At 41.0% G+C, this 16,748-nt stretch overlaps 1 protein-coding gene across 8 annotated transcripts; it reads left to right on the top strand.

Moving 5' to 3' along the window:
* The first annotated feature begins 1,317 nt into the window (after positions 1-1,317).
* Positions 1,318-16,028, top strand: brsk1a (BR serine/threonine kinase 1a). 8 transcript variants are annotated; one of them, XM_023293800.3, is made up of 19 exons: positions 1,318-2,601; positions 2,967-3,061; positions 3,312-3,397; positions 3,742-3,882; positions 4,152-4,268; positions 4,543-4,576; positions 5,034-5,102; positions 5,253-5,399; positions 6,476-6,507; positions 6,643-6,807; positions 8,213-8,310; positions 9,047-9,200; positions 9,339-9,399; positions 10,565-11,195; positions 11,451-11,499; positions 11,620-11,743; positions 12,046-12,299; positions 12,838-12,927; positions 13,408-13,549. In XM_023293800.3, the coding sequence occupies exons 1-18, from the start codon at positions 2,517-2,519 to the stop codon at positions 12,899-12,901; spliced, it is 2,406 nt and encodes an 801-aa protein (XP_023149568.2). In that variant the 5' UTR covers positions 1,318-2,516; the 3' UTR covers positions 12,902-12,927; positions 13,408-13,549. The 8 variants fall into 8 exon arrangements, with proteins under 8 accessions (XP_023149568.2, XP_023149567.2, XP_023149566.1 ...); XM_023293799.3 differs by having other exon boundaries at positions 1,319-2,601; positions 13,396-13,533; XM_023293798.3 differs by having other exon boundaries at positions 1,321-2,601; positions 9,050-9,200; positions 12,089-12,299; positions 13,408-16,028.
* The last annotated feature ends 720 nt before the right edge of the window (positions 16,029-16,748 follow it).

The following is a 16,748-nucleotide window of genomic DNA, read 5'->3' as shown; positions in this document are numbered from 1 at the left end:
GCACACTAACAACGACAATAATAATAACGCAAAGACAGAATCTATTTTTGATGCAATAGTATATTTTGCTGGCAGTAATTTACATGATTAAAATGAGTTTGAATGCAGGAATTTTGCTTATAAAAGATTGAGATAAAAGAACTTGTCTAACATGTCCGCCTTAAGCACAGACACATGCATAGAAGGGGGAAATTGGTGCATAAAGATTTAAAAGATTGAGGGGAAAAAATTAACAGTTTGGTCTTCAAACTTTCCTAGACAATAATCCCCAGACCCTTAATAAGTGTGTCCAGTTCAAGTGCTCAAGCAAAACGTTCACCCATGCTGCCAGTTACATCCATAACAATATTGTTTATAGAGCCCAACCAATACATTGGTGGGCCGTAATCATTATATATAATTTCACACATATTTGCTGTTATTTTCACAATTATTAAAGGATTTTTTTACAGTGTTCCCTATTCTTTTTAAGTTGTCATTATTATAATTGCTTATACTATTATTACTGCTGTTATTCACTCCAAATAATTAAAAAATATCATCTATTAAAATAATAAAAAGTCATATGTCATAATGTACATAATGTCCACATCAAAAATATGTATTTTTTAAAATCACAAATAGTAATTCATTCTTTTACAATATGCGACAATCACATACATTTTTATTACTAAATGTAGTTTTACTGTATTTAAATTTGCCAATGATATAATTAGTTTACAGATATATTCTGCTAATCTTTTCAAAATTACAGGTAGTGAAAGTTACAGTATTTAAAATAATATATCATACTAAAAATCATGCTAAAAATATAACAATTTTACAGCATTCCACTAAATTATATTATTTATATAAGACATACAATATATTTGTCCTGGAACCTTGGTGCCAGATTTTTTTTTTTTTTTTTTTAAGAGTAAATAATAATAGTGGTTGAATAAATTTAGTTATTTGTAACGAATTATTTTCACATTATTGAACTGCTATTTTTTATTTTTATTTATTTATTTATTTTTTTACTGTTTTCCAAATGTGACAGCTCGAATGAAAACAAACTAAATGCCACCTTTGGGACATAAAAAAAAAAAAAAAAACAAGACAAAAAAAAAAAAACAACATCCAGCAGCGTCCCGGACACATGAGCGTCCTGAACCCGGTGAGGGAGGTGTCCGCTGCGGCTCCCGGGGGCCCACGGGGCGGCCGGTGCTGAGGTGAATGCAGAGATAAGCGTATTTTGAGGAAGATGATCGGGAGGAGGAGGAAGAGGAGGAGGAGGAGGGCGGGGGAGGAGAGAGAGGAGAGAGGATGGAGAGGGAGTGAGACCCGGATGCTGATGCGAGTGAGGCGAAGGAAGGAAGAGGGGAGAGAAAATATCGATTTACGGCAAGAAAAACCGAAGGGAGTATAATACAAGGGGGCCTTTTCTTTTTTTTACCCTGCGTGAACTGCAATCAGAAGCGGGGCAGGGGGATCGGGGCGGTGGGCGACAGCGCGGCTTCATCCGCGGATCCGAGTGTGTGTTGTTTTTTTCCACCTGAGTATCCGCCGGTGAGGGAGGAGGACACGCCAAAGGAGAGGAGCGGGGAAGATGCTGTGAACCGCTACTTGCAGTGATGTAGAGAGGCAGAGACGGGCAGGGACAGGGAGGGGGAGGACTACGCTCAACGCTGGGGGAAAAAAAAAAAAAAGATGGTTGTTTTGCGGGGAATACGCGCTTCGCCTCGAAATATTGTGAGAATGCGGCGGCCGTCCGATGAATCTTCCCGTTTGGCGAGAAACTTCAGGCGGTGTCGGTTTTTTTGACAGACGGCCGTTGGTCCAGGCGTTGAAGCTAAAGCTAGCCTCGCTGCTGTGTGGGAGAGCGGCGGCGGCGGCGGCGGCGAGGCTAAAATAGCATGTTGTTGCACCTGTAAAACAGGCCTGACAGAGAGAATAACATCCATTTAATTCCACTCACTTGACGTATTGGGCGTTTTGTCGGTAAATTCAACCAGCGAGCGACATAAATGTGAGCAAAACCTGCTTGTTTTGAGGCTATAAAACGTTTTTCCTATTAACCGTCATATATAGTTAACGTCAAGGTGCAAGCTAAAACAAATAAGCTAATGTACATAAGTAAAGCTCATTAGTTTGCTAACCTTGTCACGTTTATCTTTAGGCTAGGGGTCGGTATTAACGCATAGCAACTTAATGTCATCTGAGTTTCCCTGCTTTAATCTACCAAATAGCGAGGTGTTTGGTTAAATATGATGTTCACTGAAATATTTAGCCCGGTTTTAGATGCTCATTTGTCATCCAAGGTGTTGTAAATCTTTTTTTTTTTTTTTTTTTTTTACATGTTTCATTTAGTAACTTCAGAGTAGCAGTGTTGTCACTAATGTAAAATGCAGCCCTTCTAAGTTGAGCATCATCTTGTATCCCCACAGTAACTTCTGTATACAATATCACAGTAATTGCAATAATCACAGTGCAGTAGTAGTAATAATACTTGTGTATCAGCCTCCAGTCAGAGCAGTATGAGTAAGGAACTGTCTCTAAGTCAGTCAGCTCAATATGTTGGGCCCTATCGACTGGAAAAGACTCTGGGGAAGGGACAGACAGGTGAGTACACCATACTGTTTTTGAGTGTAAAAATGGTAAATCTCTCTTCTGTTTTTATAAGGTTGACGTTTGAAATATAAATCACAATCGGAAACAATTCACTTAGCAAATCACAAAGGCCCAGACCCAGAGTTCAAACTGTTGTGTCAATAGTTTTGTGATGGCATCTCTTGTGCTAAACCTCCATCTCCCGTTTTAAATCTGTTACACTGAATATTGAACTGAAGCAGGACTTTAAAGCATCAAATTGCAAGATGCCTCTGATATTATTTTTTGTAGAATTAAAAGCTATAGACGAAGCCTCTTTCTTCCTGTCTCCAATACCTTTTTTTCCCCTCCCGCTCATCTCTCATTCTGTCATTTAGGACTGGTCAAACTGGGGGTCCATTGTATTACGGGTCAGAAGGTAGCGATCAAAATAGTCAACAGAGAGAAGCTGTCTGAGTCAGTCCTGATGAAGGTACGGTGTGACGCTGCTGAGATTGTTGCTCACAGTGATGACAACGGTGCTAATTTTGTATATAGCATGATGTGTTGAGTTGTACACAAACTGCTCCATATTCTCTATATTTATCTTCTGGATTCGTTAATGAATTAACCTCGGCTGTTATGCTTTAAAAATGATACTGACTGCCTGCTGTGCTCTGCTTCAGTATCTTCATCTCTTTCTTTTCTCTCTTCCCTTCTATCTTCCTCTTCTCTCTAACCAGGTTGAGAGGGAGATTGCCATTCTGAAACTGATTGAGCATCCGCATGTGTTGAAGCTGCATGATGTTTACGAGAATAACAAATATCTGTGAGTTCCCTCTGCATTCAAAACAGCCTTTCGCTTTGCCTCAATGCAGTCTGCACGCTTTTGTTGATGAATACTGACATTTGGAGTGAGATGGGTGTAAATATTACCCTAAGAACTGTACTAATTCGCTCTCATTACTGTAATTCTCACTTTTTCTTCATCTCCTGCAATTATTCTGATCTATCTAGAGGAAGGATATACCCCAAATCCTTTAATGCTTATATAGTAGAAAACAGCTGTTGGAGTAGACAGTCAGGTTAGCTGAAAGTGTGTTCAGTCTTAGTTTTACAGCCCTAGAATCAAAACTGGTTTCCAATCAGAGTGTTGTCCATGTTTGTCGACAGGTACCTGGTGTTGGAGCATGTGTCAGGAGGAGAGCTGTTTGACTACCTGGTGAAGAAGGGCCGGCTAACTCCAAAAGAGGCCAGGAAGTTCTTCAGGCAGATCATCTCTGCTCTGGATTTCTGCCACAGTCATTCCATCTGGTTGGTTTCTGCACAGAGTAGTGGTTCTTCGACTGGGTTCTAGGATCATATGTAGGATGATGATTTGGGTTCCTCTGCTGACTTGCTAAGCTCTTTCGTCAAACAATAATAAAATCAATGTCAGTTTGATGTAATAAATGAGTGGGAAAACCTGTGATTCTGCAGCGTGAACAAATATTAATGGCACTTTTTCAAACCCATGCAGCTATAATTATACTAGGATGCCATAATTAGCACCACAAGTCTGAATATTTTGTGTGTTTGTGCAGTCACAGAGACCTGAAGCCTGAGAACTTGCTCCTGGATGAAAAGAACAACATTCGCATCGCTGACTTTGGCATGGCCTCCCTACAGGTGGGAGACAGTCTGTTAGAAACCAGCTGTGGGTGAGTACCAGCCCGGTGTGGAAGTTTATAAGTAGTTAGTATAAAAAGACTCATATTTTGTAATTTGTTAATCTATGGATTTGACCTTATATATTCTTCAAAGACAGAGTAGAGTAGAAGCCATAAAGAACACATTAATAGTGACAGAGCACATAAACCACATATGCATTACTTTCTTCTATAGCTTTAGTTTTCCTGTTACCACTATTACTGCCAGTTCTTCTGCGTCTGTAAGCATGATCATTTTTCCCGTAACGTTGCTTTTTCCTTTCAGATCACCACATTATGCTTGTCCTGAAGTTATACGGGTAAGTGTCCTCCTCAAATGTAATGAAAATGAGCAAAACACAAAATCAGAGGAAAATACTTAATTGCAACGCTAAATGAGCTAAACACTAACCAAAAACACGACTAATTATTTTTTTTAAATGTTTTAAAAAAACTCCTAAAACTCTGTCAGATGTGTTGTTTTCATAAAGGCTCATCTTTAATAAGAGTGAATCTTTAGGGCTCCAAACACTCAGAAGATTATCCAGTTGTATCAATGAAAAGATGTTTCACTGTGTTTTGAACTGAGATTTACTAAGTGCTGGATTAAAATGGATTACAGCGTTTCTTTTGACAGAGATATAGTCCGTGAGTGTAGTCTTGGATAAGCTTTAAATCAGCTGACATGATCTCAGTGAATGTTACCAATTAGTGCGATTCATTTATGTATTCAAAAAGAATTGCGAATGAATTCATGGGGGGTTGTGCCTTTGGCAGGGAGAGAAATACGATGGACGGAGAGCAGATGTGTGGAGCTGTGGGGTCATCCTGTTTGCCCTGCTGGTGGTAAGTCTTTAACTCATGTTTTCACAGTGCACTTTGGTCTCTTTCTAAATATGTGTTTTGCAATTTGTACCCACTTCACATTTTTTTCAAGTTTTTCTTTATCAGATCTTATATTTCTGTCCTCTCTCCTTTGTCACTCTCTCGCTACAGGGTGCTCTGCCGTTTGACCATGACAATTTACGCCAGCTCCTGGAAAAGGTGAAGAGTGGTGTGTTCCACATGCCCCACTTCATCCCACCGGACTGCCAGTCTCTGCTCAAGGGCATGATTGAGGTCAACCCTGAAAAGAGGCTCACGGTATGAGATTGCTCACACCAGTCTCATATGCAGACAGTATCCAGAAATAATTTAGTCAGATTTACACCTGCATTAAGTTGTCCACCTTGACCTGGGGTTGCCTCGCCTTCCTTCCTTTTGAATATATAGTGAAGAGAGCAGCTTAAACCTGGAGTGCAGGACATTTAGATATAAATGAACATCCATTATATTCAAGCAGTTACCAAATGAGTTCACACACTGCTGATTAAGCCTGTCAGAACCAGGTAAATCTCTGTACTTTGCACTGTCCTGGAGTTTTAAATCGGCGTTCTGTGGTGAGATTCCCTCAGTGGTCCACCAGTATGGATGCATTTTATGTGAACTAGCAGTGATTGGTTCACCAGAGATGAAGAGGCGAGCAACTGTAGCGACGAAGACAGTTGGCCACAGCACGTCTGAATATGACGGGACCTGTGGTTGAAAAATCTAGCAAACATCCAAGTAAAATTTTTCACACTCCAAATTTATAAAAAAAAAAATCTGTGTTTAGTTGAAGAATTACAATAGAAAAAAGATAGCGACCAATGGCAAAGCATCGGTTAAAAGCATGCATCGATAGTGTTTGTGTAATTACTCTCACTGCCAGAAGGGGGAGACAAAAGTTTTGCACTGCAGGTTTAATTCAGCAGCTGTTAGTAATACCAGTAATTTTTGGTTTTGGTTCGGTTTTAGACTTGTCTGCTTTGTCCGTGCTGGAGTTCTAATTGTATTCCTATAATAATCTTATTGCAGTAGGATTTTATGTTTTTTGTTGTATGAAATTGCAATCAGAAAGATGTGTGTTAGTACCAGGTTTTAAGTTGTTTTTTGAGACAGTCTAGTTCAATACCATGTCTTCAACTCACTCAGTGATAATTTAATGTTATATTGTCCAACACTGTAATGTTGCACACTTGTATAGTGCCATTTCAACATAAAATATTGAGCCCTGATGAGATGTATGAATGCAAAAAAAGATGCAGTGTGAACTGTTTACACTGCACAGCTCTATCGCCATCTGGCTGTTAACAGACTGTAGAAACTAATGGCCCCATCTGCCCTGTCACCCCTTACAGCTAGAGGCCATCCAAAAACACGCCTGGTACCTGTGAGTATACGTTCATTTTTACTCACTCGACTGCTTAAATGACGGTGCATCATATATGGATCATATACCTTAACATCTGTGTCATTGGTGTGTTTCGTTGTGTGTGTGTGTGTGTGTGTGTGTTGTGGATTCTAGGGGTGGTCGTAATGAGCCGTGTCCTGAGCAGCCTCCTCCCAGGCGAGTGTGTGTGAGGCGAATCTTATCCCTGACTGAGCTGGACCCAGATGTGTTGGACAGCATGCACTCGCTGGGATGTTTCCGAGACCGAGTCAAGCTCACACGTGATTTGCAATGTGAAGAGTAAGTATTCCTTTCAGCTCCAAGGATGACGATGGTTTTGAATGCCTGATTGTAGACCGAATGACTGGAAAAATCAAAACATCTCTCGGTAACGATATCTGAGTCTGCACAATGGTAGTATTTGCTTTAGGACTGTTCAACTGTGTTGTGCATAATAGTTACTCGCTGATCATTGTCACATTTTGAGTGCTGTCTGGAAGCGTAGACAGGAAATGGTTTCTTTTCTACCAAGCTATGTGAAACTCCTACTCGGAGTCAATTTGACTTCACATGTGGTTTAAAGGTGTCAGACTGAATAGCTGTGTCTACCATCAGGGACTAGATCCTCTGTAAGATAAGGGTCGTGACATTGCACTTTCACATCCTGCCCAAGAGATATGATCCAGCCTCACATATATCAAAATAATAGTACAGTCGGGTGCTCTTTGTTCAGGGTTAAGTAATCACAAGGAAATAATATTTAGGGTTTCAATTAATTTGCTGATTTGCACTCAGAAAATGTGAGTTTCTATGCCTCCTTGAGCTCAAGATGATGGCCTTAAATTTCTTGTTTTGTCCTCAACCCAAAGGTACTCAGTTAACTGTCACAGAAAAGACAAGAAACCAGAAAATAATCAAATTTAAGGAGCTGAAACCAAAGAATAGTGACTGTTTTTCTTAAGAAAATTGCTCAAACTGATCAAAATAGTTCAGAATTACCTCAGTAGTTGACAACTAAATATTAAGTAGAGTAATTGTTGAAGCTCTAATATATTTTCTGACCACCCGTCCAATTCTCGTGATTGCAATATCTCTTGAATGTCTGCATGAAATTTCTTCAGATTTGGTGGAAACATTCACTCGAACGTATTCAGTTTTGGTGGTCAAAGGTCACTGTTGCCCAACAAAGCACGTTTTTGGCCAAAACTAAAGAAATCGTGCTCATTATGACGCAAATGTCTAACAGGATAAAACAATGACGCTGTAGCATTTTATGTCAAAGGTCAAGTCTGGACAGATATTAATGTAATCTGCAACTTGAATAGTTTGTGGCGACTGGCATCTGTAAAGCGATAAATGTAGTTTGACTGGGTGTGATGTGTTCAGGCTGTGGAGGTTCAGCTACTGACACTAATGACAGATACAGTGGAACATACTGTATTTACAAGATGCCACTCCTGTCTGTCCCAGTACTTATTATCAATTAAATAGAATGTTTTGTAAATATATCATAGCATGAAACCCAAGTGTATGGGATTGATTGTGTCATTGTGTGGTAACATATTTGTACCTGCAATTTTTTTGTACATGGATTTTTTTGGGAGGGTTCCTTACCCTGACCACCTATTTTTTCTTTCTAAATCATTGTCTCTAAAATGTAGCATCTCATCAGATGAGTTTCTTTTTTTTGCCTTGTTTGTCTCAGAGAAAACCAGGAGAAGATGATCTATTACCTACTGCTGGACAGGAAAGAGCGTTACCCCAGCTATGAGGATGAGGACTTACCTCCGCGCAATGACGTAGGTCAGTCATTAGGGGGCAGGAGGGATCCACTCAAGGGAGGACGCTCCTTTTCTCTGTCTCAGTTGTACCACAGTCTGTGAATCTAGTGTCACACACAGGTACTCTTTACCTCTGTATAAATTTGGGATTACCTGAGCTTATGCAACAAAATTTTGCTCAGATTACCATTTGCAATAAAGTATAAAGCAATATGGAAGACAGACAAGAGAGGTTTGTACCAAAGTGCCCTCTTGTCAGATTTGGCTGTGTAGGCCCAAATCTCCTGAAGCATTTTTAGTTTTGTCTTCGATAGTGTGGTTGAACCGCCAACAGTAAGTCGTAATTTTCTTTTACAATGTTCATATCAGACTTCACAGGACATCTGCAAGATTTCTCTATGGGACAAAACTGAGAGAGGGCAGCTATTCTGCCAGTGCAAACGAAGCTAAGTTTATCACAGTCACAGATGGTGCAGTGAGCGAAAGGCCTGTGGAAAAATTACTTTCAACGTGATCATACTTCTCAGAGGTGCAAAACAGACAATAAATGCATAGTGAAGATGGTGAAGAGCCAGCGCCATTCTTACTAACTGGAAGCAAAAGGGTTTATTAGAAATGTGTTATTTTATTTTGAGAACACTTGACCGCTGCCACCTTCTGAGAGCAGTCCTATTATATTCCACAGTGTATCATGTATTGGTGCTTAATAGGATGGCTTTGCTTTGAGCTGCTGATAAGTTTTTGGTGGGTTTCCTCAGCAGACCCTCCCAGAAAGCGTGTTGACTCCCCAATGCTGACGCGCCACGGCCGCTGCCGTCCTGAGAGGAAAAGCCTGGAGGTGCTGAGTGTTACTGAGCAGGGGTCTCCTACCCCGCCTCGCAGGGCCCTGGACACAGCTGCACACAGCCAGAGGTACAGTGTGTTATTGTTACACATATACGTGACATATATACTGTGTACATAGGGTGCAAGAATTCAGTGTCACACAGTTTCTTGTTGCTTATAGTCCGTCTTTTCCGACAAGCTTTTAACCTTTGATCTCCTTGTCAGGTCTCGCTCAGTCAGTGGAGCATCTACTGGTCTCTCCTCCAGCCCTCTCAGCAGTCCCAGGGTAAGGCTCTGTCAGCCAGCCTGTAAAAAAACTGATGCAGCGCTATCTTTGAACATGATACAAACATGTGTTATAAAATACAGATTTTCCTACATTCCGCTTTTTTAACATTTATTTCCCACCTGTCACCTATCAGGACTAAAGTTCCGGTTTTAGATTTATGTGTTGCAGTGTTTCCCAGCTGTCAGTGTCAGCATGGTTTGGATTCCTGTTGAGGCCCAGAGTACGCATCAGATTTCGACCCTGTAGATTCTGCTAGAGTTTGGGACTGTGTGTGGTGTGGGATTTTACTGACATTAAGATAAAGTGGACAATAATTCAGTGTAACTATCTATATTTTTAAAAATCTTTATCTATGTTTTAATGGCAGTATTCCAAATAGAATTCAACAAGTTGTGTTTCACAGGTCTGTTTTAGTGTTTGTGTTTTTTAAACTACAAAAACCATTAGACTCTTTTCACCTTGTCAATGCTTCACTAATTCTGTTGTAAACTATTTATATCAATATGCTGTGGTAATTATTGCAGCATTTTTTTTTCTGATGTTGCCCGCCCCTGCATTAAATTGCTTTACAAAAATTTAAACACTCTCCACAACCCCCTAAAATATCCATTTATCTATCTCCTCAGTCATTTTTACACATCATCACAACACCTCAAATGAAATGTCTCACCCAGCAGGAGGTTTGCATTTTTCTTCTGTCTTCATGTCACTTCTTTTCCTCCGCATGCAAGAAGTAGTTCTATAGCTAATTTTTTAAACTGTTAACTTAGATGATTTATCCGATAGTTTTGGTTCGATCGTGTTCAAAACTGTGATAAATATGTGTGTAAATGCTAAAATTTTAAAAACATAATTGTCAGTAACACTGCCACTGTCTTCTGTCACTGCATTCTTAACCCTTTCACTGCCACAACTGTCACTAAACCGTCACTAACATGAGATATAAATCACTCTTACAAAAGGCTGAAAGGGCAGAAATGAGAGCTTTTATGGTCAGCACTGATAGCAATGCATTTGGCACATTCACTATTCACAAGATGCACTCTTCTGTCATTAAGCATGATATTCATTTCCATCCTTTCTCCATTTTCCATCCCTTCTCTTTCTTGTTTTCCATCTCTCCCACCCCCCTACCCCCGACCCCACAAACCCCACTCCCCAGTCCTATCAAAGCCCCGTCTTCACTTTCAGCCAATCAGATGTCACCTCTGCCACCGCTTCCCCCCTCACAAAGGAGTCCAAACAGGGAAGTGCCACCACTCCACGCTCAGCACGGGCTCATGACAAGCCCAAAGCTTCCCCCAACCCAAAGACCCAGACCTTGCCCACCAAGGGACCCGCCGACAGACCCCATCTGCAGCCCATCAAATCCCTGCCTCTGCACAACCCATCCTCCCGCTCGCCCTCCCCCTCCCCACTTCTGTCACCCATTCCCCGTTTCTTCTTCCCTTCGTCCTCTGTCCTAAAGTCAGTGACTAAGAGCTTCTACCCAAACTCTGCCCACTCTGTGCCGCAGGTCACCCCCCAGGGCTCTCCGTTGCCCACACCCTTGGGCACCCCTGTCCACCACCCTCACCACCCTTCCTCCACCCCGCCCTCCTCTTCCTCGTCCTCGTCCTCCTCGCGGGCGGAGGGAGGGGGAGGGGTGGGCTCGCTGTCGCTGACCCCGCCTTCAAGCCCAGGAGGGGGAAGTGGCATGGCGGCCAGCAGCTCCGCCCACTGGAGGACCCGCCTCAATTCTTTCAAGAACAACCTGCTGGGCTCGCCCCGTTTCCATCGCCGTAAATTGCAAGGTGAGTTCTGCACGTTCGCCGTGATACTATGTGGGAGTTACGTTGTGTTTTCACCTCACAGGTCTGGAAGAACCGACGTATGTCATCGTTTCAAAAGGTGTTCTTGTTTCTGATGCCAGTTAAACATCCATTTTTTCTTTCAGCGTTCAGTATTCAAGAAGTGTAAAATGGCTGAAGATCACATCTCTACCATTTTTGCCCCTTTTTCTAATATTGACTCAAATTTTAAAAGTAATAGTGATTTGTTTCTCTCAGTTCCTACATCAGAAGACATGTCGAGTCTAACACCAGAATCCAGCCCAGAGTAAGTCACATCCTCCTGAGAAGTATCTTGTTTTCACAATATAAAGCCGTGTGTATGCTCTCTATGACTCTGAGTATTTGCTCATGCTGTATATATATTTATTTTTTGTCTGACTACCAGGCTGGCTAAGAAGTCGTGGTTTGGGAATTTCATCGGCTTGGAGAAAGAGGAGCAGATCTTTGTGGTGATCAGAGACAAACCTCTGAGTTCGGTCAAAGCCGACATCGTCCACGCTTTCCTGTCTGTAAGTTTCCGATGTGGTCTGTGTTTCACGTCTCTCACTATCAAAGCTTGTTTGTAGAAAGCATGGCTCTCACTGGCAAAGCTGTAACACACTCACTCTCATACTGTGCGCACTTCATTTCTTTCATTATTTCAGTTTTCTCTTCTTTTTGTGTTCAATCTTTGTTTAATCTTTGATCACTCGTGGCACGTAGATGGATCACTTTGCTTTCACCAATGGCTCACTCTTTCTCTTCCTCTCCTCACCCTCACCCTTTGTCTCCCTATACTCACGTTGGCCCCATACCTCTCCCGCCTCGTAAGTCTGTCGGTCTCTCTGCTTCTTCTCTGTCTCCCCACCACACAGATCCCGTCTCTCAGTCACAGCGTCCTCTCGCAGACCAGCTTCCGGGCCGAGTACAAGTCCTCCGGCGGCCCCTCCGTCTTCCAGAAGCCCGTCAAGTTCCAAGTGGACATTGCCTTTTCCGAGGGCGAGAGGGAGCGGGACAGGGAGAGGACCGAGAGGGAGGGGAGGAGGGAAACAGGAATCTACAGTGTAACGTTCACCCTCATATCAGGCAAGCGGACTTGACGTTAAACCCCTAAATTGTGAATTGAATTAAAGATTAGAAACATAAACATTCTGAACATAGTTTTTTTTTTTCTTCCAGCAAAAATGTGAGATTTTGGGTAACATTCTGAAAGAGGAGAGTTTTATTAAGAATCAACACCACTCTAATGTCTGTATATAAAGCTATAGTGAGAAGATGGTTAGCTAAGCTTAGCACAAAGACTGAAACTGGGACAGGGAGAAACTTTTTTTAACCTATTTAAATACACCCTATTTTTAAAGTACTTAAAAGTTTGTCATCTTTATTTCTTCTTTGATCAGACACTTCCTCAAGTAAATCACAGTTTTTTGTAGACATTTGGCAGTTTGTCAAATTATAGAAAAACTGTCTGGTCAAAAATAAGCAAAAACACAAAAAATGTGACATGAAAACCATCAGAATTATTATTTTAGTTTTGATACTGAAACCCAGATGTCGTATTTGCACAAATATTTTTGGAACAATGCTGACCAAGATGCATGTGTTTGCCATGGAACGTCTCCAGGTCCGAGTCGCAGGTTCAGACGAGTGGTGGAGACGATTCAAGCTCAGCTTCTCAGCTCCCATGATCAGCCACTGGTGCAAGCCCTATCTGGTGAGATTTCTTAAACACACTTGTCCACACACTAGAGGGAAAAAATAAACATTTTTCACCTTTGACTTTCCACTAGGTACATAAAGCTGCAGTCCTACTTAAACTGAGAGATTTGCATTTAAAATGTGTGTGTGTAACTCTTATTTTCTTCTTTCAAAATCTCTAATTTTTTTGCTCTAAACAGATCAATCTGCACAGATGAGCTTTCTGAGTAGATTCATGCTCAGTTTTTTGTCTTTGATGCAGTGGTTTGTGTGAGAACATTTCTAATGAAGGTTTCTTTTCAAACAACACTTGTGCTTTTTGCTAAGAATGCCTTTGAAGGCTGCAGTGGCCCACTTTAGCGGCTGACTTTTTGGCAGAAAGAAAAGAAAGTGTAGTACAAATCTTTTAGGCTCACACCCCAATATTTCAATCACACCTGTAGCATGTATACGTTGAGAGTCACTTTCCTGTTCTCTGCTCCTGATCCCTTCCCAGATGAGAAGAACGGCCGGCCCCACGGGACCCCCACCCGCCAAAACTCAAGGCGCTCTGAGGGTGGGGGCGACAGGTGCGAGTGGGGCGACCGAGCAGATGGTGGAGGCATAGGAGGCAGCGGGGGAGTTCTGCAACGCAGAGGCTCGGCGAAAGAGAGAACCCGACTGCTGTCCTCCAACGGAACCCAATCCCAGCCGTAGGATAGAAAGTGAGACCACACAGCAGGATGCCTGAACTACACCAGAAAGAAGACAGTATAACTTCATCTCCAAGTATCCCTGCAAGCCATGAGCTACTCCTATTCTTCCTTGACTAAGTTATTGAAGGTGCTTGACCATAGCAAGGATTGAGCCTTTCCGCCCCCCATCATGCATTTTTTTTCCAGCATTCTCTTGATCTTTTGGATCACCAGGATTCCTACCCTTAAGTAATAAAGAAGTGTTAAGGAACCACCCTTTAATTAAAAAATAATATGTGAATGAGCAGTTTGGTATCCATCATAGATACAGCTTCACAGATCAAACTAGGATTTTGAAGTGCTAATGTGCATGCCAGTTAGCAAATCAGCCTGCTAAAGGATGCTGACACGATCAGATAGGCTAGTCTACCATATCATAGTAATACAGTATCTGACACCAAAAAGAAACAACGGTCTTGTGATGGTTCTCAAGATTACTCTTTAAATTAACCCGTGCGCTCATATCACTATCAAGCAACATGCGATTACCAGTCCGTACTGAAAGAAATATAAATGCATCCTTAAGAGTTAACAACCTGCTACCACCTCAGTGAGTGGTGTCGAACAAAAGGTCCTGTTTTTCTCAGGAGAAACTACATCCTGGAATTCCAGCAGTGTCTTCTCCTGAGGTAAAGAAAACCAACAAAGTAAGCTAAGTAAGTGAATGTGAAATAAATATTTTTTTATTTAGTTTTTATTTATGTTTACATACTTCTTTTGAGGATGTCAGTAGCACAGTGATCGCAGTAACGACAGCAACTGAAACACTCCGGTGTTTGACAGGAGAAGCTGACAGGCATTCATTTAAAGTAAACTGCTTTTGATTCTTTTGTATTTCCTTTTTACTCAGAGACAATACGAAACAATGCATCTGAGATTTTTTGCATTGGACCCTTGTTGCTCTGAAGGAAAGTGTTTTTTGATTTGAACAGAAATATGAACATTACTATATGAGAAGAAAAAAAAAACACTATGCGTGAATAGTTCCATGAGCCTCATCACAGCTGTTTGTGCCCAGATCGAATGAGAGGAGCATTCCTGGCCTGTGGATCAAACAGAAACCACCTTTCTCGTCGAGCTTGTCTCCTGTTGCCATAGTATTCACGTACTGACTTATAACAAAATAAAACAACAAAAAAAAAACCCACACCCAAACACAACGGAAATTCATCAGTGGACGTTTTCATGATGCCGGACTTATAAGGCTTGCCGTGTCAATTCCTTGTTGAACAGGACTTCAAAATGGGAAGCAAGCAAAGTCTCCTAACCCCAATGCTCCTCATTTCAGTGTTCACCAACAAGCCAAGTAGTCCATCACTGCACCCACGCTCATCACTGAGAGTCGCACCATTCTGCAAGCAGACGTAGCAACTCGGACAGTCACGTATTACTCCAGTACTCTGTCAGACTAGTCGATGTTCATCACCAGTCTTCCATACAGCACAATATGCAAGAACAGTGCAGAATGTTTTCAGAGAGGTACACAGTGCTCCGGTTTTGTTCATTTTAGTGGTTTATTTGTATATTTCTCCACTCCTCCACTCTATTTATTATTTATTTGTATTTATTTAAGTTATTCGGTTATGTCATGTGTTTGTTTACACGCTAGATTTTATGCCAACGAAAATGTGTCAATTCCATCTTTTTCATTTCTCAATCTTTATTTTTGTTCTCGTCATGTAAAAGAACGACTTTGACAGCAGTGCTGACAAGTTGCTCTCATCGAACGTCTCCAATGATCTTTGTCTGCATCTCGCGTCTCTTTTAATCACGCTTATCTCTGGTAACTGGAATCTGTGTGCGAGACGGGGTGGATGACGACTGAGCGAGAGTGAGCTGAAAACTGTGCAGCAGATGCATTTTGAGCTGATCACCTACAGAGATGTTGACTGACCCAGTAATATTAAATGAATTAACACAGCCAAAACCATAACCTGGCACATAATTCCTCTCTTCTCATACATCGAATGCTTGCTAATTCGCTTCATCTCTTGCTTTTATCGCCTTTTGTCCCTTTGACTTGTCTGCCTCCTCACCTGTCATGTAGCCATCATCACCATAGAAACTGTACGACGTTGTTCGCCTCACAGTCCATACACACTTTATGATTGCTCACCGTCATCAGTTTCATCTCTCACCTCCCACCTTCACTTTCATTGACCCAACTCTGGCTAAGATTGTAAACTATTCTCCATTCATTCATAAGGGTCAGTAGAATAAGGTGTTTAAAAAAAGAAATGTCTGTATCATAATTTAAATATAAAAAGTGCACTATTATAACTATTGCCTGTGATAAAAAGAACAATTATGATTGAATTGATGGTCAAAATAAAGAGAGATCCACCTTATTGTTATGGTTACAATAATAAACCCTAAATTCATATGTGTGTCTATTTAGTTTCTGGGTTAAAATAGCGTCTCTTTATTTTATGTGGCTGTTTCTTTTACTTTGCACTAAAAAAATGGTCATGCTTGAAACCACATCACCACCTGGATTATTTATATTATGTGTGGTAATGTCAAATAATAGAATACCATGAAGATATTAACGATTATTATTCAGAATAAGACAAAAGATTGCAAATTAGCACAAAAAATGCGTTCAGATGGATTTCCTGGAGTCTTGGATCACCTCTCAAGGTCTTTGTCAAATTGAGTTTTCTGGAGATCTTAAACACATCATGGTTGCACATGGTTGCTACTTAATTCCCGCTGAGATGCTTGAAGTTAAGCTCCAGAAAAATGTAAGTGGGCTTTACATAAGATTTTTCAGCCAAAGAAATGTGAAATATTGAAAACAAGTTTTACCTAAACACAAGCCTTTGATGTGACACAAATACATAGTTGAGAGTGTACCAAGAAAAGTTTAGTATTTATTCTGTTACATTCTGTGTTGAAATAAAGCTAAGTTATTCAGAATATACAAGAACATGTTAAGATGATGAAATGTATGTTGCATAAAAATTGAAATATATCCAGCATTTTATCATCAGCGCCTAGTTGTGCATCATAATGATCCACGATCAGGTGATCCATCTTAAAGAAACATTGAATTAGATAGTCTTGATCCAGATACAAATTTATTAGATTACCAAGTCTGGAT

This window comes from Amphiprion ocellaris, chromosome 18 (assembly GCF_022539595.1).
Source record: "Amphiprion ocellaris isolate individual 3 ecotype Okinawa chromosome 18, ASM2253959v1, whole genome shotgun sequence".
NCBI lineage: Eukaryota > Metazoa > Chordata > Actinopteri > Pomacentridae > Amphiprion > Amphiprion ocellaris.
This window is presented reverse-complemented; position numbering and strand designations above follow the sequence as displayed.

Coding starts and splice junctions, on each gene's coding strand:
- brsk1a (XM_023293794.3), top strand. CDS start 2,517: ATGAGTAAGGAACTGTCTCTAAGTCAGTCAGCTCAATATGTTGGGCCC. Junction 2,602..2,966: donor TCTGGGGAAGGGACAGACAG/GTGAGTACACCA, acceptor TCTGTCATTTAG/GACTGGTCAAACTGGGGGTC. Junction 6,808..8,212: donor CGTGATTTGCAATGTGAAGA/GTAAGTATTCCT, acceptor TGTTTGTCTCAG/AGAAAACCAGGAGAAGATGA.